This window comes from Elgaria multicarinata, chromosome 21 (genome assembly GCF_023053635.1).
Source record: "Elgaria multicarinata webbii isolate HBS135686 ecotype San Diego chromosome 21, rElgMul1.1.pri, whole genome shotgun sequence".
Lineage (NCBI taxonomy): Eukaryota > Metazoa > Chordata > Lepidosauria > Squamata > Anguidae > Elgaria > Elgaria multicarinata.
The window spans coordinates 5840914-5867169 of NC_086191.1; the positions used below are offsets into that span (position 1 = coordinate 5840914).

At 49.8% G+C, this 26256-nt stretch overlaps 1 protein-coding gene across 1 annotated transcript in view; it reads left to right on the forward strand.

Moving 5' to 3' along the window:
• The window catches only part of CGN (cingulin), a 78752-nt gene that overhangs the window by 39081 nt on the left and 13415 nt on the right, over nucleotides 1–26256 (forward strand). The window contains exons 7-17 of the mRNA XM_063145576.1: nucleotides 249–390; nucleotides 505–717; nucleotides 2579–2727; nucleotides 3468–3609; nucleotides 5314–5526; nucleotides 7882–8088; nucleotides 12725–12982; nucleotides 13643–13813; nucleotides 17470–17631; nucleotides 20148–20237; nucleotides 23792–23875. Of these exons, the coding sequence (XP_063001646.1) occupies nucleotides 249–390; nucleotides 505–717; nucleotides 2579–2727; nucleotides 3468–3609; nucleotides 5314–5526; nucleotides 7882–8088; nucleotides 12725–12982; nucleotides 13643–13813; nucleotides 17470–17631; nucleotides 20148–20237; nucleotides 23792–23875 (1831 nt within the window). The remainder of the gene's footprint in view (nucleotides 1–248; nucleotides 391–504; nucleotides 718–2578; nucleotides 2728–3467; nucleotides 3610–5313; nucleotides 5527–7881; nucleotides 8089–12724; nucleotides 12983–13642; nucleotides 13814–17469; nucleotides 17632–20147; nucleotides 20238–23791; nucleotides 23876–26256) is intronic.

Sequence of the window (26256 nt, forward strand, 5' to 3'; positions counted from 1 at the left end):
TTTCAGTCTCTCTTCATAGGGCTTTGTTTCCAGACCCCTGATCATCCTGGTTGCCCTCCTCTGAACACGCTCCAGCTTGTCTGCCCCCCCCTTCTTGAAGTGTGGCACCCAGAACTGGACGCAATACTCCAGTTGAGGCCTAACCAGGGCCGAACAGAGGGGAACCAGTACCTCGCGCGATTTGGAAGCTATAAGTCTGTTAAGGCAGCCCAAAACGGCATGATCAACTCTTATCAAATTCTCCGCAGGCTGAGGGATGTGAAAACGGTCAAGGAACAGACGGAAGCGAAGATGGCCGACTTGGAAGACCAGTTGATGGAGATGCAGGAGGCGCTGGATCGCTTCCGGGAGCCTCTGGAAGGCGGCCCGGACAGGGAGGCCTTGCTGAAAGTAAGTGGGCTTTGTGAGCTTCAGCATGGGCAGGCAGAGACGTATTGGGTAGGGAGCATCCCGGCTGTCCTCAAGTCCCTTTAATTCCTCTCCTCCTCCTCCTCGCTTCCCCAGGAGCTGATGGAGACCCGAGAGTTGCTGGAAGAGGTCTTGAGGTCCAAGCAGAAGTACGAGGAGCAGCTGCACCAACGGGAGCGAGAGCTGACGGCTCTGAAAGGAGCCCTGAAGGAGGAGGTGGCCAGCCACGACAAGGAGCTGGATCGGGTCCGGCAGCAGTACAAGGAGGACATGGAGCAGCTCCGGCGTAACATGGAGGACGTGTCGCAGGTGAGGTTTTGCCCCGGTACGGGGCTGCTGCGTTGGGCCTGCGAGTTGACAACCCGGCTCGGGGGTGCAGGATCTCTCGTCCAAATCTGGCACCTCTGGGGGTCCCTACAAAGCCGCGGTCCCTTCCCCGGGATCTGCCTGTTACCCCAAGCATGGACTGTTCGATGGCGTTTGTGCAGTTTCCCTCCTGTTCTAAGAGGTTGAAATGGCCCTCGTAACGCGTAGTTCCTGGTAAGAACATTAAGCTAAAAATTGGCTGGTATTTTTGGAATTTGTCTTTGGACCTCTCCATCATCATCATCATATATTTATTTGTTACCCGCCTCTCCCTCTGGATCGAGGCAGGGTACAACGCAATTAAAAACACCATAAAATACATACAACTAATTCAAACGTTTAAAACCAGTGCATCATTAAAAGCAGCACACCATTAAAAAAGGCATCTTGAAATTCAACTGGGGAGGCCTGCCGGTAGAGATCAGTCTTTATGGCTTTCTTAAATTCCGGAAGACTGTTAAGTTGACGAATCTCTCCCGGCAGGCCATTCCACAGTCTGGGAGCAGCAGAAGAGAAGGTCCTCTGGGTAATAGTTGTCAGCCTTGGTTTTGTTGGCTGGAGTAAATCCTTCCCAGAGGACCTGAGTGTACGGGGCGGATTGTACGGGAGAAGGCGATCCCGCAGGTAGCCTGGACCCAAACTATGTAGGGCTTTAAAGGTGATAACCAACACTTTATACTTCGCCCGGAAACTAATCGGCAGCCAGTGAAGAGACTTTAAGACTGGTGTGATGTGGTGTACCAGTGACTAGCCTGGCTGCGATATTTTGGACTAATTGAAGTTTCCGGACTAGGCACAAAGGTAGCCCCAGGTAGAGCGCATTGCAGAAGTCGAGCCTCGAAGTTCCCAGTGCGTGCACTGCCGTCTTTAGATCTTCCAACTCTAGGAAGACATTACAATTTTGGAAAGGAGAATAAGTGTGTGTGTGTGTGTGTGTGTGTGTGCATGAGATATTACTATATTATTTTAATAAGTTTTTTTTTTAATTTCATTATTGTGGTATATTGAGTTGATGTGGTGTGATTATTGTATGTGTTATAAAATTCAAATCAATAAAAATTGTTCTTAAAAAAAGAGAGAGATGGGGGAACTTTGCATCACAATCTGAAACGGCGCCCTCCAGAGGTTTACCTCCTCGTCTGCCCTTTTGTGCGGAAGAGGCCTGGATTTCCGATCCGAGGGCGGCGTGAGGAATGGGAGCCGTGGAGAAGAAGGGCCGTCGCTCGGGTGGTAGAGCTCCTATTTGGCATGCAGGAGTTCCAGGTTCAATTCCCAGTAAGGTGGTGAAAAGATTCCTCTCTGAAACCCTGGGGAATCGCTCCTCGTTTTAATAGCTTTCTATGTTCCTGGCAGTGTGGTCCCTAAGCATGTTCCACGTCCAAGAAAACATCCCCCTGACCCCAGTCGCTGCTTTACAGTCTTGACGCCACCCCAGCTATTACCCACAACCCCCTGGGTTTCCACCAGAAGCCTAGAAAGGTGCTGCCAATCCTGATGGCTCTGTGCTTCCTCCGGGACCAGAGGCAGTAAAAGCCTGTATACACCAGTTCCTGGGGAACACGGGCAGGAAGGTGCTGTTGCACCCGTGTCCTGCTTTGTGGGTCCCTGATTGACAGCTGCCCGGCGGCTGTGTGAACAGAGCGCTGGACTAGACGGACCCTCGGTCTGATCCAGCATTAGGACTCTTCTGATGTCCTTACGATGCTGGTGCTCCGACCCACCCACGCACCCCAACCGTGGGGAACCCGCTGGCGTGGGAGCGTTTCTGGCCCCTGACTTTGGAGTTGCGCTTGTTCCTGCCCAGGATCAGGCCAGCTTGGAGGCCGAGAGGCAGAAGATCAACTCCGTGCTGAGGAGCCTCCAGAGGGAGCTGCAGGAGAGTGGCGAGGAGACGGAGCACTGGAAGGAGATGTTTCAGAGGAACAAGGAAGAGCTGCGGAGCACCAAGCAGGAGTAAGCCCTTCTTTCCCTGTGCGGATCGAGCCCTGCCCCCCGATTAAGGCCCTAGGAGGGAAGGTGACAGCAGCTGGGATAGTTTAGCTTGGGGCAAAAGAGGCTAAGGGGAGGCAGGATGGAGGTGGACAAAGTGATGCCTGGTGTGGAGAATGCGGACCGGGAGACATTTTCCTCCCTCTCCCATAAAGACTAGAACCCAACGTGTTCCTCCCATGAAGCTGATGGGTGGGAAATTCAGAGCAGAGGAAAAAAGGGATTTCTTCCCACAGTGTAAACTCTGGAACTCACTACCACAAGATGTGGTGATGGCCACCCCATTTGGATGGCTTTCAAAGGGGGTTGGATCAGTTCCCGGAGGAGAAGGCTATCCATAGCTACTTGCCCTGATGGCTATGTGCTACCTCCAGTATCCGAGGCAGTAAGCCTATATGCACCAGTTGCTGGGGAACATGGGTGGGAGAGTGCTGTTGCACCGTGTCCTGCTTGTGGGTCCCTGGTCGACAGCTGCCTGGCCACTGTGTGAACCAAGTGCTGGACTAGATGGACCCTTGGTCTGATCCAGCATCAAGGCACTTCTTATGTTCTTCAGTCTAGGAATCAAGGCACTGGGCCGCCCTTCATCCAGCTGGGCTGTCCTGAGTTCCCACCCCCTTTGACATCCTGGCAGTGGGGGACAGACGGTTTCACTGGGCCCTATCCTGTTTCTCTCCCCGATCCCAACTTTGCCGTCTCTGTAGGCTGATGCAGGTGAAGATGGAGCGCGAGGACTTCGAGGAGGAGCTGAGGGAGACACGTGAGCGCTTCACCACCTTGCGGCAGGAAGCGGATCAGGCCCGGAACAGCACTGGGGACACTGGAGAGGCCAACGCCCTCAGGAAGGTGCGCTCAGCCCGCGGGGCGGCAGTGGGTGCTCAGTCACAGCTGTTAAGCCCTTAGGGGGCTTCAGTGACTCTAAAACTGGGATGATGGACATATGACCCTCCCAATGTTGTTGGACTACAATTCCCATCCTTCACGGCTGATCTGGCCAGCAATGGGGGAAGGGCTGTAGCGGAGCGGCAGAGGCCCTAGGTTCAATCCCTGGCGTCCCCAGATAAATATTCCTGCCTGAAACCCCGAAGAGTCATTGCTGCCGGTCTGTGTTGGCAAGCCTGGCTGGACGGACCAAGGGTTGGACTAGGTATAAGGCAGCTTCCTGTGTCAGAGAAAAGGGGAGAGGTAGTCTAGCGAAAACAACAGGGCCCCAAATTCCATCTGTTTTAAAACCTGAATAAGGGCAGAAGGTGGAGCCGGGCGGACTCCTGTGGCTGGCGCTAATTGCACAAGCGTTCTGTTATCTCCTGCGGCTGGCACAAAGGATTGGGATCTGGAGTGGGCTTTTGGGGAGAGCCACATTGTTAACGCCTTGTGTATTTCCATGTGTTATTTAAGTAACGTCTGCAAATGCCCGTTGCCGAGCACACACAGTGGGGAGAAGTTGTGGCTCTCAGGTTTTGCTGGTGGGCTTTCCAGAGGGGTCTGGTTGTGGGAAACAGGATGCAGGATGAGATGGACCTTCGGTCTTCACCCTATGTTTCTCGTTCTCTTCCACGCTGAGCCTGACGCTATGGGGGGGGGGCGGCATATTAAGCGGAGAGATGATCATCCACATCAGCCGTGTAGGTGTTTTCCCCCAGCTATAAGCCACCAGAGTGGAGACAAGGGGATGCAGAGCGTGTTTTGTGGTGGGATCCCAAAGTTTTTGTAGCATCCCGATATGACTGCTTGAGTTCTTATAGGCTATGCTGTCCACTTAATAACACAATATGCACTCCTTTTAATCACCATTTAACCATTTAGAGCACTGTTATGACTGCTTGGGCTCCTGATAGGTTACACCGTCGGCTTAATAATAATAAAAAAATGCACTCCTTTTAACCATTTAGACCACCAATATGACTGCTTGGGATGCTGTCTACTTAATAATAAAATTGTGCACTCCTTTTCACCCCCTTTTAACCCTTTAGACCACCAATATGACTGCTTGGTTTCCTGATAGGTTACACTGTCTGCTGAATAATTAAAAAATGCACTCCTTTTAACTATCTTTTAACCATTTAGACTACCAATATGACTGCTTGGGATGCTGTCTACTTAATAATAAAATTGTGCACTCCTTTTCACCCCCTTTTAACCCTTTAGACCACCAATATGACTGCTTGGTTTCCTGATAGGTTACACTGTCTGCTGAATAATTAAAAAATGCACTCCTTTTAACTATCTTTTAACCATTTAGACCACCAATATGACTGCTTGGGATGCTGTCTACTTAATAATAAAATTGTGCACTCCTTTTCACCCCCTTTTAACCATTCAGCCCACCAAAATGACTGCTTGGGTTCCTGATAGGTTATGCTATCTGTTTCATAATAAAATTATGCACGCCTTTTAACCATCGTTTAAGCCTTTAGGCCACGTTTCATAGCTTGAGAACTCTCTTCCTTTTTTTTTGGCCACCACCTGCCTTGCCAATTCTCATACTGTTGGGTTCTTGTTTTTTTCTGGTGAATCATGCTAAATCCCTCCTCCTCTTCCTCCTGCCAGGAGCTACGTGAGTCTCGGGAGCAACTGAGGGAGTTGACGTTGGAGAAGCAGACCCAGGACGAGCTGCTGCGGCAGCGGGAGAGGGAGCTGGTCGCCCTGAAGGAGGAGCTTGAGGATGAGGCGGCTAACCATGACCAGGAGTTAGAGGCACTGAAGCGGCAGTTTCAGCAGAGCGCGCAACAGCTCCAGAAGGAGTACGAGGACGCGTTCAAGGCAAGGATCTGGGAGGAATGGGTTTGGGGTGCCATGGGAACAGGTTTAGCTCCCCGACTGATGTTTAACTTCGGAGGAGGGGGGAGTCTTTCGTAAAGCTAGACGGGGAGAACTCTGCATATGTCGGATGAACCGTGGGATGCAAGCGCTGTAAAGAATATCATATCGGGAGTGAGTGAGTTGGAGGTGTAGGGAACCTCAGGCCCAGGGTCCAAATCCGGTCATCCTGGGGTTCCGGTCTGGCCCTCGGGGGGGGGGGTTCCCCAGGTGGCCACGCCCCCTTTCCCTCAACCACCAATCATTTATTTATTTATTTATTTAAGGATTTTTATGCCGCCATCCAGCCAAAAAAGGCTCTCACGGCGGCTTACAAAAGTATTTCTTGACAGTCCCTGCCCACAGGCTTACAATCTAAAAGACATGACACAAAAGGAAAGGGGATTGGGAGGGAGGAGGAGGAGGGGGAAAAGGAAAGCAAATTCAGGCACTACAATCTTAGTTGCAAAGTTCAGCAGTTACAGTTGACAGCAGGAGGGAGGGGGCTCTCAGCTGGAGCTGGACCCAGGCACGGTGGAGAGGTGCCTGGCTGCTGCTTCCTCCCTCATTGGTGGCCTCTGCAGAGACAGTTGACAGCAGGAGGGAGGGGGCTCTCAGCTGGAGCTGGACCCAGGCACGACGGAGAGGTGCCTGGCTGCTGCTTCCTCCCTCATTGGTGGCCTCTGCAGAGACAGTTGACAGCAGGAGGGAGGGGGCTCTCAGCTGGAGCTGGACCCAGGCACGGCGGAGAGGTGCCTGGCGGCTGCTTCCTCCCTCACTGGTGGCCTCTGCAGTTTCTCCCCATTCTAAAAGGTTGGAATGTCTCTCTTGAGACTGTGTTAGTAAGAAGCTTAAGTGTGCTGGTAGTTGTCAATTTTTATTAAGGCAACCCAGCGTGGGTTTTAGCCAAATACAGGAGTCATAATATAAAAACATTACATTACATTACATTACAGCATTGTATTAAACTTCAAATATTGAACTTTTACATATAAAACATCATATATAGTGCTGGGATTTTTACCAGCAATCTTAGTTATTATCAGGGGACACGAAGTCTTTCCTAATTTTTGCCGCTTTCACTGCAAAGCAAGCCAGGTTTAACAAGATGGATTTCGCAGTGTTTGTAAATAGGTAGCCAATTTTATCCAGATCTGTATAATGAGTCATTGAAGCCAGAAATCTCGCTGGATGTTTATCCCTAGGGGTGTTGTATAGTTTACAGTATAGAACATAATGAACTGTATCCTCTACTGCTTGGTCACCACAAATACATAAACGTTGTTCTCTAGGGATGTTTTTGAATCTCCCCTCTCTAAAGTTGGATGGCATTGTCTGGAATCGCAGGCTAGTAAGCGCTTTGCGAAGGCCAGGGGTGGTAATTTCTGTGTGCTGGTACTTCCGAGCCCCACACTTCAAGAAGGACGCAGACAAGCTGGAGGGGGTGCAGAGGAGGGCAACGAGGATGATCAGGGGGTCTGGAAACAAAGCCCTATGAAGAGAGACCGAAAGAACTGGGCATGTTTAGCCTGGAGAAGAGAAGATTGAGGGGAGACACGATAGCAGTCTATCAAGTCTTCACCTCCTTAGTTATCCGGTCGCCCTCGGGTGCAACCTTAAATCTCAGAGTGGGAAACGGAGGCACCTTTTCTTTCTCACATGTATACTTTTAAATGCTCACACATTAAATCTAAGGCACTGTGTAGTGCACCTGCTATTTATTATTTATTTATTAAAACATTTGTATCCCACCCTGTATCACTGGGATCTCAGGGTGGCGTACAGATAAAACCAGAACAACGTCAGCAAAAATAATACACGCAGCTAAAAAAAGTATTAAATCGTTAACCTGCTGTTCCGCACTGCTGAAGCCCAAAATGTACCGTAAGGCAAATGCGTGTGTTTTCTAGTCGATCCTTCAGCCCCAAAGAACAAGTCCCCTCTAGGCTTTTAACTCGCCGGAGGACAGGATTATCGCCGAGAAATGAATGCAGCTGGCGGAAATGAGCCTTTAGCCGTGTATGATACTGGGAGAGGGGCTCAGGCACGGATTCTCCTTACGACATTTGGGGTGACCCTGTTTTTTCACATGTGAAATGTTGGGAGGATATGGATTTGCCACGAGAGAACCCGAGAGAAGATCGGGAATGGCCGCTGACATTAAAACGGGGTCCTCTGTTACCTAGGCCTCTTGCCTTGTCTGTTCTCAGAATGTTATCTCTGCAACCTTGAGGACTAGCTACTTAAAAGCATTTTTTTAAAAAAAGAGATGAACTTGTAGCTTAAACTACACGCTGCTTCTCCATCTCTCTTTTGCAGGTGAAGTCTGCATTGGAAGGTGAGAAGGAGGCCACCGAACAAACCAAGAAGGCTGTGGAGTCCACCCTGCGGGAGACGCAAGAGGAGAACGACGACCTCCGGCGGAAGATCCTGGGCCTGGAGACGCAGCTCAAGGAGTACCGGCACTTCGCCGACAACTGGCAGGGCGTGGAGGCCAGGCTGAAGGAGAAAATTGCCAAGCTGGAGGTACCTGAGGAAGATTGAGCCTCTGGCTCCCGATATGTCTTTTAAACCTCTTCGTTGAACTCTCGATCCCAGGCCTCGCTAGGTCTTAGAATCGTAGAATCATAGAATAGTAGAGTTGGAAGGGGCCCACAAGGCCATCGAGTCCAACCCCCTGCTCAATGCAGGAATCCACCCTAAAGCATCCCTGACAGATGGTTGTCCAGCTGCCTCTTGAAGGCCTCTAGTGTGGGAGAGCCCACAACCTCCCTAGGTCACTGGTTCCACCGTCGCACTGCTCTAACAGTCAGGAAGTCGTTAGGTGGAATAGCGGGAGACAAAAGAGGAGGCAGGTTGGATCCCAGAGCTGGACGCAGAACTCGGGATTCCAGGATGAGGGCGTGAGGGCGGCCATTTTGTTTGAACGTGGTAGTTAAGGGCAACCTGATTTCACAGGCAATCACTGGAGGACGGCTATTTATCATTTTTAATTATTTATTTATTGCGTTTTTATACCGCCCAACAGCCGAAGCTCCCTGGGCGGTTCACAAAAACTAAAACCATTCAAGGTATAAAAACATGATATAGAATACACATTAGATGCATTGAAGGCTATTGCGGGTTTCTTGGAGGCATTGCTGGCCTAGACCAGACTTCTCCAACTTGCTGCCATTCAGGTGTACTGGACTACAATTCCCATCCTTCGCGGCTGACCTGGCCAGCAATGGGGGAAGGGCTGTAGCTGAGCGGCAGAGGCCCCAGGTTCAATCCCTGGCGTCCCCAGATCAATATTCCTGCCTGAAACCCCGGAGAGTCGTTGCTGTCAGTCTGTGTCGGCAATCTTGGCTCGATGGACCAAGGGTCGGGCTAGGTATAAGGCAGCTTCCTGTGTCAGAGAAGAGAGGAGAGGTAGTCTAGCAAAAACAACAGGGCCAGAAGACAAGGTTGTGGAAGGCTGTCTAGATGAACCCGTAGACTGATCCAACAGGCCTCCTCTTCCGTTCTTATTAGCCCTGACGGCTGAGAATTAAACCTCCCTGTACAGAGGCTGTCTACCTTAAGAGTACCAGTTGATAAGGACAAAACGAGGAAAGGGGGGTAGTTGCTTTCAAGCGTCGCTGGCGAGCTTATTTCAAGCTTCTAGCTAGAGAACACAGGAGACAGTGCTGGGCTGAAGGTGTTTCCGGCCTGATCCAGAACGAGTGGCGGGTCATAATATTCTAGCGTACAGCATATCATAGAATCATGGAATCATAGAATAGCAGAGTTGGAAGGGGCCTACAAGGCCATCAAGTCCAACCCCCTGCTCAATGCAGGAATCCACCTTAAAGCACACCTGACAGGTGGTTGTCCTCTTGAATGTCTCTAGTGTGGGAGAGCCCACAACCTCCCTAGGTCATGGGTTCCATTGTCGTACCGCTCTAACAGTCAGGGTGTTTTTCCTGATGTCCAGCTGGAATCTGGCTTCCTTTAACTTGAGCCTGTTATTCTGTGTCCTGCACTCTGGGAGGATCGAGAAGAGATCCTGGCCCTCCTCTGTGTGACAACCTTTCAAGTCTTTGAAGAGTGCTATCATGTCTCCCCTCAATCCTCTCTTCTCCAGGCTAAGCATACCCAGTTCTTTCAGTGTCTCTTCATAGGGCTTTGTTTCCAGACCCCTGATCATCCTGGTTGCCCTCCTCTGAACACGCTCCAGCTTGTCTTCGTCCTTCTTGAATTGTGGAGACCGGAACTGGATGCAGTACTCTAGATGAGGCCTAACCAGGGCCGAATAGAGAGGAACCAGTACCTCACGTGATTTGGAAGCTATACTTCTATTAATGCAGCCCAAAATAGCATTGGCCTTTCTTGCAGCCATATCGCACTGTTGGCTCATATTCAGCTTGCAATCTACAACATGCCACTTAGTGAGCGTACCCTCCACAACCTTGTGGCAGCTGCTGTCCATCTCCTGGTGGGCTATGGGAAGAACTCTTCACTGTGTCAAAAAATATTCTTTATATTATTTTGTCTCACCCTTAATTTCAGAAAAATGGATCTCTCCCCCACACACACACCACCCCCGGTCTCTATTATTATTATTATTATTATTATTATTATTATTATTATTATTATTATTATTATTTATATAGCATCATCAATGTTCTCTTATACTAACAAAAGTGGGATATTCTCCTCCACCTCTTTCCTTTTCCTCTGTTGTTTCCCTATGTTGAATTATAGATTGCAGGCCTCTTGGGGCAGAGACCTACCCTCACGTTCTTTGTAAAGGGTGATGTATATGACTACTGCTATATAGGATGACAATAATAATTCATAATACTAGGCCACGGTAATCGCAGAAGTCAGCTTTTGGACTGCACAGTAAAATGACACATGTGAGCTTTTAAGAAACAAACCATGAACCAGGATGATCAGGGGTCTGGAAACAAAGCCCTATGAAGAGAGACTGAAAGAACTGGGCATGTTTAGCCTGGAGAAGAGAAGATTGAGGGGAGACATGATAGCACTCTTCAAAGACTTAAAAGGTTGTCACACAGAGGAGGACCAGGATCTCTTCTCGATCCTCCCAGAGTGCAGGACACGGAATAACGGGCTCAAGTGAAAGGAAGCCAGATTCCAGCTGGACATCAGGAAAAACTTCCTGACTGTTAGAGCAGTACGACAATGGAACCAGTTACCTAGGGAGGTTGTGGGCTCTCCCACACTAGAAGCCTTCAAGAGGCAGCTGGACAACCCTCTGTCAGGGATGCTTTAGGGTGGATTCCTGCATTGAGCAGGGGGGTTGGACTCGATGGCCTTGTAGGCCCCTTCCAACTCTGCTATTCTATGATTCTAGTTACTAAGTCATGAGCCATGAACTAGTTTCTAATGTATAGAGGATGCTTTTTAAGGTGTTTGAATGCGTAAATCTGAGTTAGCCCTTTATCTGATTTGAGCCTCTTTTAGTAGATCCCTCCGTCTCTGGCATTGTTCAGGAAATAGCCAAATTGCAAAGAAACAGCATCTTAGATGAACAGTGCTTTCTGCTGACTGTCACTTATACATATTGACTTGAGAATGTGGTGCAGCGGTTCTCCAACGATAGATATAATCCTGTTTCTTCAAATATATCTTTGGTCAGCATGCAAACCAAGGGACGCTTTCTGGTTTATGCCAACAGTGGCTTCTGCAAGGGCAGCTAACAGGACGATCTCTCAGCAAACAGTATCCCCCAGCTAAAGCAAACTTTTGATTACACCAGCAAATAGGCCTGGTGTGCTTGGCAGGAACTCCAGATTTGGGACCTTGAAATCCCTTTCCGACAGGCAAGCGAGAAATCCTGGCTTCTAGGTCACACCTGGTTCGTGAGACCTCAAATAAATAAATATAAACATATAAATCTAGATCCATGCTCCCTCGCTGCTGATGCACTTCCAAGTCTGTCTTGGAAACCTTGAGGACTAGACGCCGGTTTTGATTTTTGAAAATGTAAGCTGAGGTACGCTGACACCTATGCATGTTTCTGGACTTGCATGGTAGGATGCAAAGCTCCCAGGGGGGTTAAAAGATGACAGCTTGATTTAATTGTATCACTAACTGTCAGCTAGGCTACGTAAGGAAGCAACAGATGTTTGCAAGATGTAGGAAAATGGATTACAGTTCTCCCATATCTACCTCTGCCTCCATTCGCCTCCCTACCTTCTGTTCTCTCCCTCTGTTTTCTAAAGTGTGTCCAATTTTACAGTGTAAGTTCCTTGGGGCAGGGATCTGTCCTCTTGTTCGTTGGGAAAGGGCACGCATGCAAACCTACATGCAGCCACAAATTTCTTGCGGTACGAGGATGATCGGGGGTCTGGAAACAAAGCCCTGTGAGAAGAGACTGAAAGAACTGGGGGTGTTTAGCCTGGAGAAGAGAAGATTGAGGGGAGACATGATAGCACTCTTAAAAGCCCTTGAAAGGGTGTCACACAAAGGAGGGCCAGGATCTCTTCTGGATCATCCCAGAGTGCAGGACATGGTATAATTGGCTCAAGTTACAGGAAGCCAGATTTATTTATTTGTTATTTATTTAGAGTATTTTTATCCTGCACCTCAGCCAAAAAGGCTCTAGGAGCGGCTTACAATTGACCAGTAAAGAAGACAGTCCCTGCCCTCAGGATTACATTGTAAAAAAGACATGACACGCAAGGAAAAGGGGATGGGGAGGGAAGAGGGAGAAAATAAAAAGAAAATAAGGAGACTGTTCAGGCTGGTGGGAAGGCCCTGCTCCCCCTTCTCATCTCCCAATGGAGGGGCAGACCAACAGCTCCTTCTTCTTCCCCACAGGGTCAAGATGTTAGCCCTGGGGGGGGAGGGAGGGCGTTCCAACTGAAGCAGGCTCCGATGGTCTCTGCCTGTTCCAGTCTCCCTTGATGCTGCTTCCAGATTCCGGCTGGAAATCAGGAAAAACTTCCTGGGTGTTAGAGCAGTACGACAATGGAACCAGTGACCTAGGGAGGTGGTGGGCTCTCCCACCCTAGAGGCAGCTGGACAGCCATCAGTCAGGGATGCTTGAAGGTGGATTCCTGCACTGAGCAGGGGGTTGGACTTGATGGCCTTATAGGCCCCTTCCGAGTGTAAGATTCTATGATTTCCCCCTCCACTTCAGTGCAAACTCTCTCTTCCCTTCGCCTTCCAGGCCGACCGCAAGCAGATGGAGGAGTCCCTGGGGGACGCCACGGACCAAGAGCAGGAACTGCTGCTCGCCAAGCGTTCGCTGGAGAGCCGCCTGGAGGAGGCCCAGCGGAGTCTGACCAGGCTCTCGAGGGAACACCAGGACCTGAACACCTCGTACCACGAGGAGGTGAAGCAAAAGGAGCAGCTGAAGCGAGCCAAGAGCGAGCTGGAAGAGGAGAAGCGGCTGCTGGACAAGAGCATTGGGAAGCTGACGAAAGAGGTGAGCCGCGGCAGGGCCGTCCTGCCATCTTTTACCTTTGCTGGGCTGAAATGTTCCACGGGGAAGATCTGGAGGTGTGCGTTCGTCACCTGACTCGTGTCCAGCGTCCCCCTGTCTTTGGGCGCCAGTTCAAGAACATTTGTTTAAAGCGTATTTCAACAAAAATGCCTCCCTGAGCCGCTTCCAGAATCGCCAGTTCAAAACAAAACCGTCCCTGCCTGCAAGAGTGCAGTCTTAAAAAAGGCACGACACAAAAGGATGAAGGTGGGGAGGGAAGAGGAAAAAAATAGCCACCTGTTTGTCCCGGCCGTTTGGTTCTTGGAGATATACTGCCATTGCACCTGGAGGTTCTACTCCCAACTATGATGGCTAATGAGATCGGATCAAAGGTCTCCCTTCCTCAAGCTGGCTGGGGCATTCTGGGAGTTGTAGTCCAACACATCTGGAGCGCCCCTGGTTGAGGAAGGCTGCCCTAGCTGGATGCTCCTGGGAATCTCAGAGAGATGAAGAGAGCCTCCCAGCGTCTAGTATTTGAAGGCCTATCCCCCACGAGACCAGTGAAAAGGATGGAACTTGGGGCGTGGAGGAGAGACAGGGGTGGGATTTGCGCTGCATTAGCACCAGACTTGTGGTTCATCTGGGTTTCCTCTCCTCTTCCAGGTGGATAAGATGGCTGCAGAGTCCCACAACGCTATGTCCGAGCTTCAGTCGCAACTGGAGGAGTACAAGGAGAAATCCCGCAAGGAGATCACGGACTCTCAGAAGCAGGCCAAAGACCGGAACGCCGAAGTGGAGAAAATGCAGTATAACTTGGGAAGGTTGCAGGATGAGGTGAGGCAGAGAGAGAGAGAGCTAGCTCTCCTTCCTTGACTTCGTGAGCGCTTGCGGGTTTAAACCCAGAGCAAGCAAAACCCGAAAAAGGGATTTTGGAACAAGCAAGAGTCACAAGAACCCCAAAGGGTCCAGAACAGGCAGTGTTGGGCTGCTAGTAGTAGCATTTATTTATTTATTTATTTATTGCATTTATATACCTCCCCACAGCCGAAGCTCTCTGGGTGTTTTACAGAAGTCAAAAACAGTAAACGTTAAAAACAAAATTACAAAGTTTAAAAACATAAAAAGCATAAAAACTTTTTATGCTCAGTATCCCGCCTTTTGCCCAATGCTGGACCTCAAGGCGGCCTTACAGAATTTAAGACGTATACATTTAAAAGCTGTAAATAGAAATAAACAAAAGTTAAAAATATATTAACTCTGTTCCAGTATGAAAACATTTAAATACACAACAGTTTTAAAAGTCCTTCACATAGGCAGAGGCCCAGATTATTCGCCAAAGGCCTGCCGGAACAAAGAAGCCTTTGTCTTTCTCCGAAAGCACGCCAAGGAGGGAGCCAGCCTAGCTTCCCCGGGAAGAGAGTTCCAGAACACTGGAGCCGCCACCGAGAAGGCCTTCTTCCACATTCCCACCAGGCGTGCCTGTGATGGTGGGGGGACTGAGAGAAGGGCTACAGGAGGCAAAGATCCGATTTCGGACATAGGGTGAAAGTGGGGGATCGGGCAGTGGGTGATCCCCTGTTTTGCAGGCAGAAGGTCTCGGGTTCGATCTCCGGCTGCATCTCCAGATAGGGCTGGAAAAACTCCTGTCTGAAATCCTGGAGAGCCGCTGCTGCCAGCCAGTGTCAACAATATTGGGCAAGATGGACTCAGTGCAAGACTGCGTCCTGTATTAAGAACATAGTGCCATGCTGGACCAGACCAAGGGTTCATCAAGTCCAGCACTCTGTTCACACAGTGGACAACCAGCTGTTGACCAAAGACCTACAAAGCAGGACATGGTGCAACAGCACCCTCCCACCCATGTTCCCCAGCAACTGGTGCACACAGGCTTACTGCCTGAGATACTGGAAGTAGCACACAGCCATCTGGGCTAGCAGCCATGGGTAGCCTTTGCCACCAGGAATTTATCCAACCCCCTTTGAAAGCCGTCCAAATTGGTCCCAGATCTCAGCCCTTATGAGCAATGAATCGCACGAGAGAAGAGAATTCTCCCGTGTTTTGTTTCTCAAATCAGAGGTTGTTGGGAGTCCAATCACGCCTGGAATCGGCCCAGGATTTCCCTTGTTTTACTCCGTGCCTTTTAGCAGGTGAACTAGCAGTCTTGCATGCCCTCCCCTTTTAACCCCCCCAACCCCCCCAAAAAACCACGGGAGGACTAGAAATTCACCTTTTCAAAATGAATTTCCAATTGTTTCCAAGTTCGGTTCAGGCGTAGAATGGGTGCTGGCGTCCCGACGCGCCCTGAGCCAAACCTAGCAAAGGAAGTAGGAAAATGCGGATCAATTGGAACCGAATTTGCAAGCCTGTTTTTAGGAGTTGGGGTGGGGGGGTGAGGGACTTAATTGGTCTCCTTTTGCTTCCTCGTCTAAAGCAGCTCTCCAGAAAAATCCAGGTGCTTTCCAGCGCGTCATACCTTATTTTATTTTATTTATTTATTCAGACATTTGTATCCCGCCCTATATCACAAGGATCTCAGGGCGGCGTACAGATGAAATCATACAAATAAAACAATAAATATATGCAGCTAAAAACAAATTAAACCATTAATAAGCTAAAACCAGTACAGAATTTAAGAACAGTAGAAAGAATTCAAACTTATGTGCAGGCTTGGTGAGTTTACCCATCAAAGGCTTTGTTAAAAAGCCGTGTTTTTACTTGCCGTCAAAATGCAGTCAATGTTGGTGCCAATCGGGCCTCCAAGGGGAGGGCGTTCCACAGTCGGGGGGCCACCACAGAGAAGGCCCTCTCCCTTGTCCCAACACAGCGTATATGTTGCATTGGTGGGATGCGGAGAAGGGCTCCTCCAACAGGTCTCAGTTCTCGGGCAGGCAGATATAGGGAGAGGCGCTCTCTCAAGTATGGAGGTCCCAAGCCGTTTAGGGCTTTAAACGTCATTGCCAGCACCTTGAATTCCGACCGGAAGCGTATAGGCAGCCGGTGCAGTTCCTGTAAGACCAGCATGGTGTTCTTCAGCTGGCCTTTGGGAAATGAAGGACATTTAGCCCTTGAGAGGCTCCACAAGCTGGCCTTAGGAGAGGGACTGCTAGGACACTCAAAAGGTAGGAAGGTCACTGAGGCATCACCACACCTCCATGGGGGGATGCAGCCAGGAGGACAAGAGATCAGGGCAGAAACCAAGTGCGTCCTTCCGCCACCAAGTCCGGGGCTTGCCTCCTTGCAGTGCCGAAATTCAGGTGTTTTCCGTGTCGCTGTGGTTGTTCCAAAGTGTTCAGAAGAGGGCAACCAGGATGATCAGAGGTCTGGAAACAAAGCCCTATGAAGAGAGACTGAAAGAACTGGGCCTGTTTAGCCTGGGGAAGAGAAGATTGAGGGGAGACATGAGAGCACTCTTCAAATCCTTAAAAGGTTGTCACACAGAGGAGGGCCAGGATCTCTTCTCGATCCTCCCAGAGTGCAGGACATGGAATAATGGGCTCAAGTGAAAGGAAGCCAGATTCCGGCTGGACATCAGGAAAAATTTCCTGACTGTTAGAGCAGTACGACAATGGAACCAGTGACCTAGGGAGGTGGTGGGCTCTCCCATGCTAGAGGCCTTCAAGAGGCAGCTGGACAACCCTCTGTCAGGGATGCTTTAGGGTGGATTCCTGCATTGAGCAGGGGGTTGGACTAGATGGCCTTGTAGGCCCCTTCCAACTCTGCTATTCTATGATTCTATGATTCTATGGAAGCACAGAATGAGACGCTGGCTCAATTCAGACAACACTGCAGTGTAAAAACTCCCTTCAGTGGTTGAGTTTCTAGGGGTTACTCCCCGCACAACATCTTCTGACTCCACCGTTGTGTGCCTGTGGGCTGCCGTGGAGCTGAGTAAAATCCATCGTGACGTTTGATTGGCAGTTCCTCCCCCTCTCTCCTCCCCCAGTCCTCCCGATGGCATCCCGGCAGCCCTTGCTGCAAAGACCCCAGTCCCGGTGGCTCTCCTAGAGCGGCACTCGCTCCTTTTGCCGCTCTTGCCAGGGAACTCTGTAGCCGGTGGGAAAAGTCAACGCAACGGAGAACTTCACAGAGCCCGCCGCACAACGGCTGTGCGGGAACTCTCCTCCGCCCGTCGTGGAGTGTTTTCCCCAAAAAAACACCTCCGCCGTTGCGTGGAGTTTTCCCGCCAGGCGACACGTTTCTCCACGGTGGTGTAAAAAACTCGCCGTGGGGTTCTGAAACCGGCGTTGAGAAACGTGTCGTCTGAACTGATGCGTGAAATTCCCAGCTGAAGCCTTCAAGTTTGCCTGTGGGAAAAGGAGAGAGCGGTGGGAAATAAAATTCAAATGGAAACGCTTGGGTTTCGCTTCGGTCGGGGTGAGGCGGGGGGCGTTGTGGTGTACGGGGCCCGGGTTCAAACGTCCTTGCTCCGTGGGCCCTGCCCAGAGGCCTGCTCTGCTCACGTGGCCCCCTCTCCGTGTCCCTCCCCCAAGGTACTGCGGCTCAAGCAGGCGCTGCAGGAGAGCCAGTCGGAGCGCGAGAACGCCGTCTTGGACAAGGAGCTGTTGGCTCAGCGCCTGCACAACCTGGAGCAGGAAGTGGAGTCGAAGCGGCGCTCCCAGGATGATAGATCCCGGCAAGTCAAGGCGCTGGAGGTTCGTATTCTCTCTGCCCTCTGCTCCCCCCCATTCCTCTTCTCTGTGGAGTCCTGTGGCCTTCAGCCTCATTTTCTTCCGGCCCCTGTTTCGGACGTGGCAGGGCCCATTCAAACAAGATGCCGGGGAATCGCTGGAGTCGGGTCCCCAAGCTGGGCTTCCATCATTTCTCCGTGTTCAGGATAATCCTGGTTGTGTTCCGTTTAGTTATTGATCTTGGCTGTCTTTACGCCGCTCCTCGGTCCAAAATGGTCCCAGGACAGCTTACATATAATCAATTAAACAAGACCGTCTCTGCCTGCAGGCTTACAATCAAAAAAGATGCAACGCACAAGGGAACAGGAAGAGAAGAGTGGCCGGGGGGGGGGGGAGTCTTTCATGGCTAGTAGACCAGCCTCCCTTTGTCTCCCACTTCCTGTTTCAAATGAGCGCTTCCCTTGTCCTCGGGCAAAGCCGGCTCTGGGTTTGATGGGGGTCCTCAGCGAAGCGTCCCCCCTCCTAGGTCATTCACTGAGTGGCAGCAGTGCTCCCACCGACGCCAGGCAGTTGCCGTTTTAATTTCCCACGATGACCTGGCGCGACAGTATTTGGGGAGCACCGTGGGAAATTAAAAAGCCCAGTGCTGAGTGACAGTTTTTAGGCAGGGGTGGGGACAGAGGTGGCGATGCACCCTACTGTGTTGCTGGACGCTCACCCAATGGCCTGCCTCCTGGTTTCTACGTGAGTTTCTTCTCGGAACTAGCTTTACTGTTTCGCTTTCTGTGTCAGTTTGCGCTCGGAACTGGCTTTACTGTTTCACTTTCTGTATCAGTTTGTGCTCGGAACTGGCTTTACTTTTTCACTTTCTGTGTGAGTTTGTGCTCAGAACTGGCTTTACTGTTCCGCTTTCTGTGTGAGTTTGTGCTCGGAACTGGCTTTACAATTTTACTTTCAGGCAGTAGATTCCAAAGGATGTGTGTGTGTATGCCATTTTTCTGCCCCTGAACTCCATCTGCATTGATTTTTTTTTAAAAAAAGAGCCCCAGTCACAGCTACGGGGACATTTTAATTTTTATTTATTTGTTTTTGCTTCCGAAGCAAAACAGATCCGTGGCTGGTTGAGCCACACCACCGCAACAGGGCTTCTCTTGTTGCTACTAAAGAGAGAGGGAGCAGAGGGGAACTTCTCTAGGCACGTGGCTAGCGTACGCGCACACATACACCAGAAAAGGATGCTCTAGCTGTACTACCCCTTCTGACAGCTCTGAAAACGGAGTAGGAATTCAAAATAGGAGATGCCATCTTAACAGCAAAGCACTTTAAGGGCTGTGGCATGGAGCAGGAAACCTGTAACTGGAAATGTGAGGAGGCCTCTTCCTTGGCCGATTCCGTGTCGTAAGAGCAAGGGAAGTCTCCAACGGCGCCTTCGTTACTTCTGCACGACTCTTGTGACTCGTGGCCGTGGGCACCAGTACACGCAAAGACCTCCCTCCACCAGCAGGGGGCAGCGCTGCCGTTCAGTCCAACCCGTTCTGGGCTTAACAGTCTGTCCCCCGCCGCTTGTATGGAGTGATGATGTTAAAAGATGGTGGTTTTTTACACGTATTTCCTTCAAAAAACAAATGAACGCAAGAACAAGAACCAGTGAGGGAGGAAGCAGCAGCCAGGCACCTCTCCACCGTGCCTGGGTCCAGCTCCAGCTGAGAGCCCCCTCCCTCCTGCTACCAACTGTCTCTGCAGAGGCCACCAGTGAGGGAGGAAGCAGCAGCCAGGCACCTCTCCACCGTGCCTGGGTCCAGCTCCAGCTGAGAGCCCCCTCCCTCCTGCTACCAACTGTCTCTGCAGAGGCCACCAGTGAGGGAGGAAGCAGCAGCCAGGCATCTCTCCACCGTGCCTGGGTCCAGCTCCAGCTGAGAGCCCCCTCCCTCCTGCTACCAACTGTCTCTGCAGAGGCCACCAGTGAGGGAGGAAGCAGCAGCCAGGCACCTCTCCGTCGTGCCTGGGTCCAGCTCCAGCTGAGAGCCCCCCTCCCTCCTGCTGTCAACTGTAACTGCTGAACTTTGCAACTAAGATTGTAGTGCCTGAATTTGCTTTCCTTTCCCCCCTCCTCCTCCTCCCTCCCAATCCCCTTTCCTTTTGTGTCATGTCTTTTAGATTGTAAGCCTGTGGGCAGGGACTGGCAAGAAATACTTTTGTAAGCCGCCGTGAGAGCCTTTTTTGGCTGAATGGCGGCATAAAAACCCTTAAATAAAAATAAATAAATAAACAAAGACATGCTTCTCAAAACCCTGCCTTTTCCTGCCTGGAGAAAAGAACAGGGTTTTAAAGCAAAGCAAAACCCTCTTCTTTCATCCCTCCTGCAAAGTTTATCCTTTCAAACTTTTGCAACTTCCTCCACTTCCCCCAGCCGGTGTAACACGGAGATTCTGGGGTGGTTGGGTGTTTTTTTTGCTCGTTTGTTTAATGCTCTTAGGAATACGTGTGCAAAAGGGAGAGACGTAAACGCATTTGCTGTAAACGCATCACTGCAATTGCAGGACAAAGCGAAACGCTTGGAAGTGGAGCTGGACGAGGAGAGGAACACGGTGGAGTTGCTGACGGACAGGATCAACCGCACCAGAGACCAGGTGAGGAGTTTAAAGCTGTCTCGGCTGCTTGTAAAACATCAGCAGGTAGGCAAAGGAACCGCTGGGCCGATTCGTTTCTTCGTATTTATGTATTTATTTATTTTATTACATTTATATACCGCCCCATAGCCGAAGCTCTCTGGGCGGTTTACAAAAGTTAAAAACAATGAACACTAAAAACAGATATACAAAAATTTAAAACCATCGAAAACATAAAAACAATATTGATTTAAAAACAGGGGCTTAACAGGGGCAGGCAGAAAGTAAGCCGGTTTCTGCCCAGTACATCTCCGGATGATTTGCAGTTGTTTGGCAAGGATTTCGGGCTCCCAATTGTCAAACAACACGAAACCTTCCTCCAATCCTCCTTGCGCGTTAGGTTGCCGAAAAATACGGCTTACAAAGAAAATCCAGGAGTGGATTTGTTTTCGTGTGTGAAAAGACCTGCAAGCTGGGTTCTGGGATCGATCCCAAATTCCCGGGCAGAAGAGTATATTGTTCTTAAATCCTTCGTGTATGACTGCCCTCCTGAACCGCTATTTTGCACCCGGCTCTGGTTGGTGGATCTTGGGGTTGGTTTCTGTTCACCACTCTGCTGCTAAGATCATCTTCTTGGCTTGCCGCTCTGACCATGTTACTCCACTTCTGAAATCTCTTCATTGGCTTCCAATTCACTTCAGAATCCAATATAAACTTCTCCTGTTGACCTACAAAGCTTTTCACGGTCTAGCTCCTTCCTATCTTTCCTCTCTCATCTCACACTATTGCCCCGCTCGTGCTCTTCGCTCCTCTGATGCCATGTTTCTCACCTGCCCAAGGGTCTCTCCTTCCCTTGCTCGGCTTCGTCCGTTTTCTTCTGCTGCCCCTTACGCCTGGAACACTCTTCTAGAACATTTGAGGTCTACAAGCTCAATTGCAGCTTTTAAAGCTCAGCTAAAAACCTTTCTCTTTCCTAAAGCTTTTAAAACTTGATTTTCCTCTGATTTTATACTGTTAGTTTTACCCTACCCTGTGCCTGTTTGGTGCCTTCTCTTCCCCTCCTTATTGTTTTATTGTGATTCTATTAGAATGTAAGCCTATGCGGCAGGGTCTTGCTATTTACTGTTTTACTCTGTACAGCACCATGTACATTGATGGTGCTATATAAATAAATAATAATAATAATAATAAAAAAATCCAAGAAGACTCTGCAGGCCTGACCGTCCGCCCACTCTTGGCCTACAGCAGAGGTGTTGAACCTCTTTTAGCCTGAGGGCCAGATTCCATTTTGGAGAAGCTCTCCGGGCGGGGGGGGGGGTGCGCATTCTGGCATTGGGCGGAGCCAAGGATGCCAGCCTATTTCAGCTCTTCCTGCCAGTAACTCAGCCTGAGGAGAGGCATTTCGACCTTATAGAATGAGGAAAAAGTTGCACAAAAGCCAGGAAGACAATCAGGGAGAAAGGGGAGGCCACCTGGGGACCTGCTCACCCCCAGGTAGGCCAGATTTGTCCCTGGGCCTGAGATTCTATGCCCCCTATTCTAAAGTGTCTCCTGCTGTTCCATTTTCTTCTGATCTTGGGCAGCTGAACACCCACAAGGAAGCTCACAAGCAGGGCATGATGGGGGATGTACTTGATGCCTCTTGGGAGAAGAGGAGGAGGAGGAGGAGGATTGCATTTATATCCCGCCTTTTTTCCGGCAAGGAATCCAAGGCGGCGTACATAATACTCCTCCTCTCCACTTTATCCTCACAACAACAACCCTGTGAGGTGGGTTGGGCTGAGAGTCTGTGCCTGGCCCAATGTCAACCGGTGGGTTTCCATGGCTGAGTGGGGACTAGAACCCGGATCTCCCGACTCCCGGTCTGACACTCTAGCCATTACACCACACTGGTTATCAAGGATCGGAAGCCAGAGGGTCACTTTGTAAAAAAACAAAACCAAAACTCTGTAACCTCCGCAAAGATTTTATTACCCCAATTCTCTTTTTAAAAAACCCAGGGAGATCTAAAGCATTTTATTTAAAATGCCTATTATCAGATCGGAACTCACTGATTACACACAACGTAGCACGATTCTGTGCATCTGCTATCACCTACGTTTATGACACCTTGTGTTTCAGATACGTGACTCTTGTTCCCCTGTCTTTAACCGAATTGCTTTCATAATACCCTATTTCTTCGATTCTAAGACACACTCCCCCCACCCCCATATAAACATCTCTAAAAACAGGGTGCGTCTTAGAATCACGGATGCTTTTATTATTTCGTAGAATCAAAGCTTTTTTTCTGTTGGTGGTACTGAAATTAGTGTGCTTCTTACAATCGATAGCATCTTACAATCGAAGAAATACAATCGTTGTAATTGTAGCTATTTTAACCTGTCGGGTAACGACTCCTGTGTCCCTGTTCTTAATTTGGCTTGCTTTTATAATTACTGTATCTTGCTTTTACGATTACTGTATTTCCAGCTATTTTTAATCTGCTAGTCTATGACCGTAATAAATTTGATTGATTGATTAGTAACTCTAACGTAGCTTACAGCAAATTATTCAAGCTTTGCATACAGCAAACTTTGCAACCAGGAAAGGAAAATGCTTGGATTTCTCAGGAACTTGGGTCCATTGGGCTTCATCTGTGCAAAGCGAACGCTGGCATTTTGTCTGGATCTTACCTTGTAGAATTCGCAGGTGCGGTTGGCGAAGGCTGCAGGGATTTGGGTGTGTTGAAGGACTGACCTTGTCCTGCCACAAAAGCTGTCAATAACTATATTTAGCTCCCTACTATACATTGATGTCATCTTCCTTGGAGGAAGGACTGCTGTTCTTTTTAATAATCAGCCCTCATTCAAATCCTTCACATTTGCCGTTTCAGCAAATCGGACAGCAGTCCTATAGGATAAATCAGTATCATTTACACACAGAGAGAGAGAGAGAGAGAGTTGAAAAGAAACAAGCACACAGAAGCCTCTCATACAATCAATCTGGGGGAAAGGAACCTAAACTCAAGTCAAGAAAATGATTTACTACGTTATCTAAAACAAAACCCACACCGGACTTTTTATCAGTGTCCTAAACCCCATTTTGCAGATGGTGGGGCTGACGTTTATTCATTTTTATTGCATTTATTACTCAAAAACAGTCCCTACTCTTTCACACATCTGCCCTGGCATTTGTAATTTATTTATTTATTGCATTTATATCCCGCCTTTTTTCCTCCAAGGAACCCAAGGCGGCCTACATAATCCTCCTCCTCCTGTTCTCCATTTTATCCTCCCAACAACAACCCTGTGAGGTAGGTTGGGCTGAGAGGCTGTGACTGGCCCAAAGTCACCCAGTGGATTTCCGTGACCGAGTGGGGACTCGAACCCGGATCTCCCGACTCCCAGTCCAACACTTTAGCCACTACGCCACACTGGTTGAGCAAAAACGCCCCCCTTTAAGGCCGCCTTGTAAATTCGGAGCAGAGGTGGGAGCTGTAGAAAGCATGCAGAAACAGGAACGACGTCTGATTGTTCGATCACACTGTAAAACGGTCCGGTAACGCATTTCTGATGCCCCGCCCTCTCTCCCTCCAGATCGACCAATTGCGAGCTGAGCTGCTGCAGGAACGTTCCGTCCGCCAGGACCTGGAGTGCGATAAGATCTCGCTGGAAAGGCAGGTGAGGAGGCTGCAGCGCGTTGGGTCAAGTTTTTTGCCGACTCAGCCATCCGGAGGCATGCTGGGACATCCCGGGCTTCCTCCTTCACAATAGTGCCAGACCCAGCCAGATAAACAACCCGATTCCAAATTCCTCTTAAAATATGCCGAGGAAGCGTTTCTCCACCCACCCCTCAAGCAGGGAACGAGTCAACTTGGAATTCAGTCGGAACATTGATTCTTTGATTTTAAATCTCTGGTTGTTGTTTTTTAATCTGGAGTAAGCAGGATGTATTCAACAGCCTTGCCGCATATTGGCCTAGCAGCTTCTCTGCGATCGGTAAACTTGGGTTAGGGTAAGGTGACCCTATGAAAAGGAGGACAGGGCTCCTGTATCTTTTAACAGTTGTATAGAAAAGGGAATTTCAGCAGGTGTCATTGGTAGGTGTGCAGCACCTGATGAAATTCCCTCTTCATCATAAGAACATCAGAAGTGCCAAGCTGGATCAGACCAAGGGTCCATCTAGTCCAGCACTCTGTTCACATAGCAGCCAACCAGCCATCGGCCAGGGAGGAACAAGCAGGACACGGTGCAACAGCACCCTCCCGCCCATGTTCCCCAGCAACTAGTGCACACAGGCTTACTGCCTTGAATACTGGAGATAGCACCCAACCATCAGGGCTAGTAGCCTTTGATAGCCTTTGCCTCACAACATCACAACGGTTAAAGCTGCAGGAGCCCTGCCCTCTTTTGTATCTGCTCAAGAGGGTGGGGCTCCTGCAGCTTTAACTGTTGTGCTGAAGGGGGCATTTCACCAGGTGCTGCATTGCCTACAAAGGACACCTGCTGAAATATCCTTTTCTATGCAGCTGTTAAAGAGACAGGAGCCCAGTCCTCCTTTCCATAGGGTCACCCTACTATATTTATTGGCATACCTTACAGCAAATCAGGCATATCCCAATAAAGGTGGGCCAGACTGTGAAAGCTTCCTGCACGGGAGACCCTTCGGCCAGTGTGGACCCCCCAACTCGGCGCAAGAGCAATTTATAGCATAACTAGACTTGGCATTGCTGCCACGTTAAGCAAGTGATTGATTGCTAGGATCAATAGCAAAGCAGTTCTCATCATAAGAATCTATAGCATAAGTTGACATTGAGTGATAAACAAGGCACTACTAGGCATTTCTTCGGCACACATGAACACATGTCCTTCACCCAGGCGCGCTTACTAATTGGAGGGATGGGGTGTGATGTCATGGCCCCTCGACAGGGCACCGTAGGAATGTCAGCTCGTTAGAGCCTCCAGATACGGTACCAGGCCTCATAGATAAGACTATGAGGCTACTTTGACTCATCTTCCCACGGACAGAGGAATGTTGCAGACGAGTGCAGAAAATAACAGTTTGCTAGCTTAGAAGCAGAAGCAGCCATTCACCCACAAACCTCTGTAGGTAGCTGTGATTTGCAGGCCTGTAGGCCATACATGCTGCAAGAGGCTAACAGGCTTACATTCCTGGAAGCAGTTTAAAAACCTTTGCTGGCTCTAAAGGCCTTAAGGTGCTGTGTGAGGGTTTTTCCCTCCCCTTCAGCCAGGCCTTCCCTCCTCAAGAAGCTGCACTAAGGCTCTTCGGTAGCTGGCCTCTCCCCTCCTCTGTGAATATTTGTGAACATTCCATGACGCCGCACAGCAGTTCAGCCGACGGCTGGGTGAGAATGAAAGAGCAAGGGCCGCTTTTGTAAGATGATAATGGTAGGGTGAGGCGAGACGGGTAAACAAAGCCCGTCCTCTTCCGTTCTGGGCCAGTTCTAAGTAACTTCTTAAGATGACATCCCGGCTGTGAAAACGCCCTCTGGAACAGGGAGCCGATGAAAGCGCCTGTAGGAACGGGAAGGGTGTGGTTAGCAAATAGCGAAGCGTTTGGATTAGGATGGAGACACGGTTGGAATTCATATGTTGGATGGAGATCAAGGCCTTAGCTAGACCTACCTGATAATCCATGACGGAGGACGGAAGATCTCGCGTTGCGATTAACGCGCGATCCCTCCTCCGTTTACACGTGAGGCGTGACGACCTCAGGAAGAGAGGTGTTATTTAAAACAATTTTTAAAGGAGAAGCCGCGCACGAACGCTCGTGCGCTTAAGGTAGGTCTTTTTAAAAATTTAACGTAAGTTCCCCACTCCCCTCACTCTACAGCACTCCTGGCTCAAACCGCGGCAACGGGCCACACGATCCGCAGTCTCAGCGGAAAAACCGGGCCCAAAGTGGAGGGCTCTATCCCGGGGCAAGGGAGGGGTGATCCCTCCCTGATCCCGGGATCCCCTGTGCGTCATGTTTGCCCCGTGATAAAGCCTGGTCTAGCTAAGGACCAAGGCCTCATCTACACCAAGAAATATATTGCAGT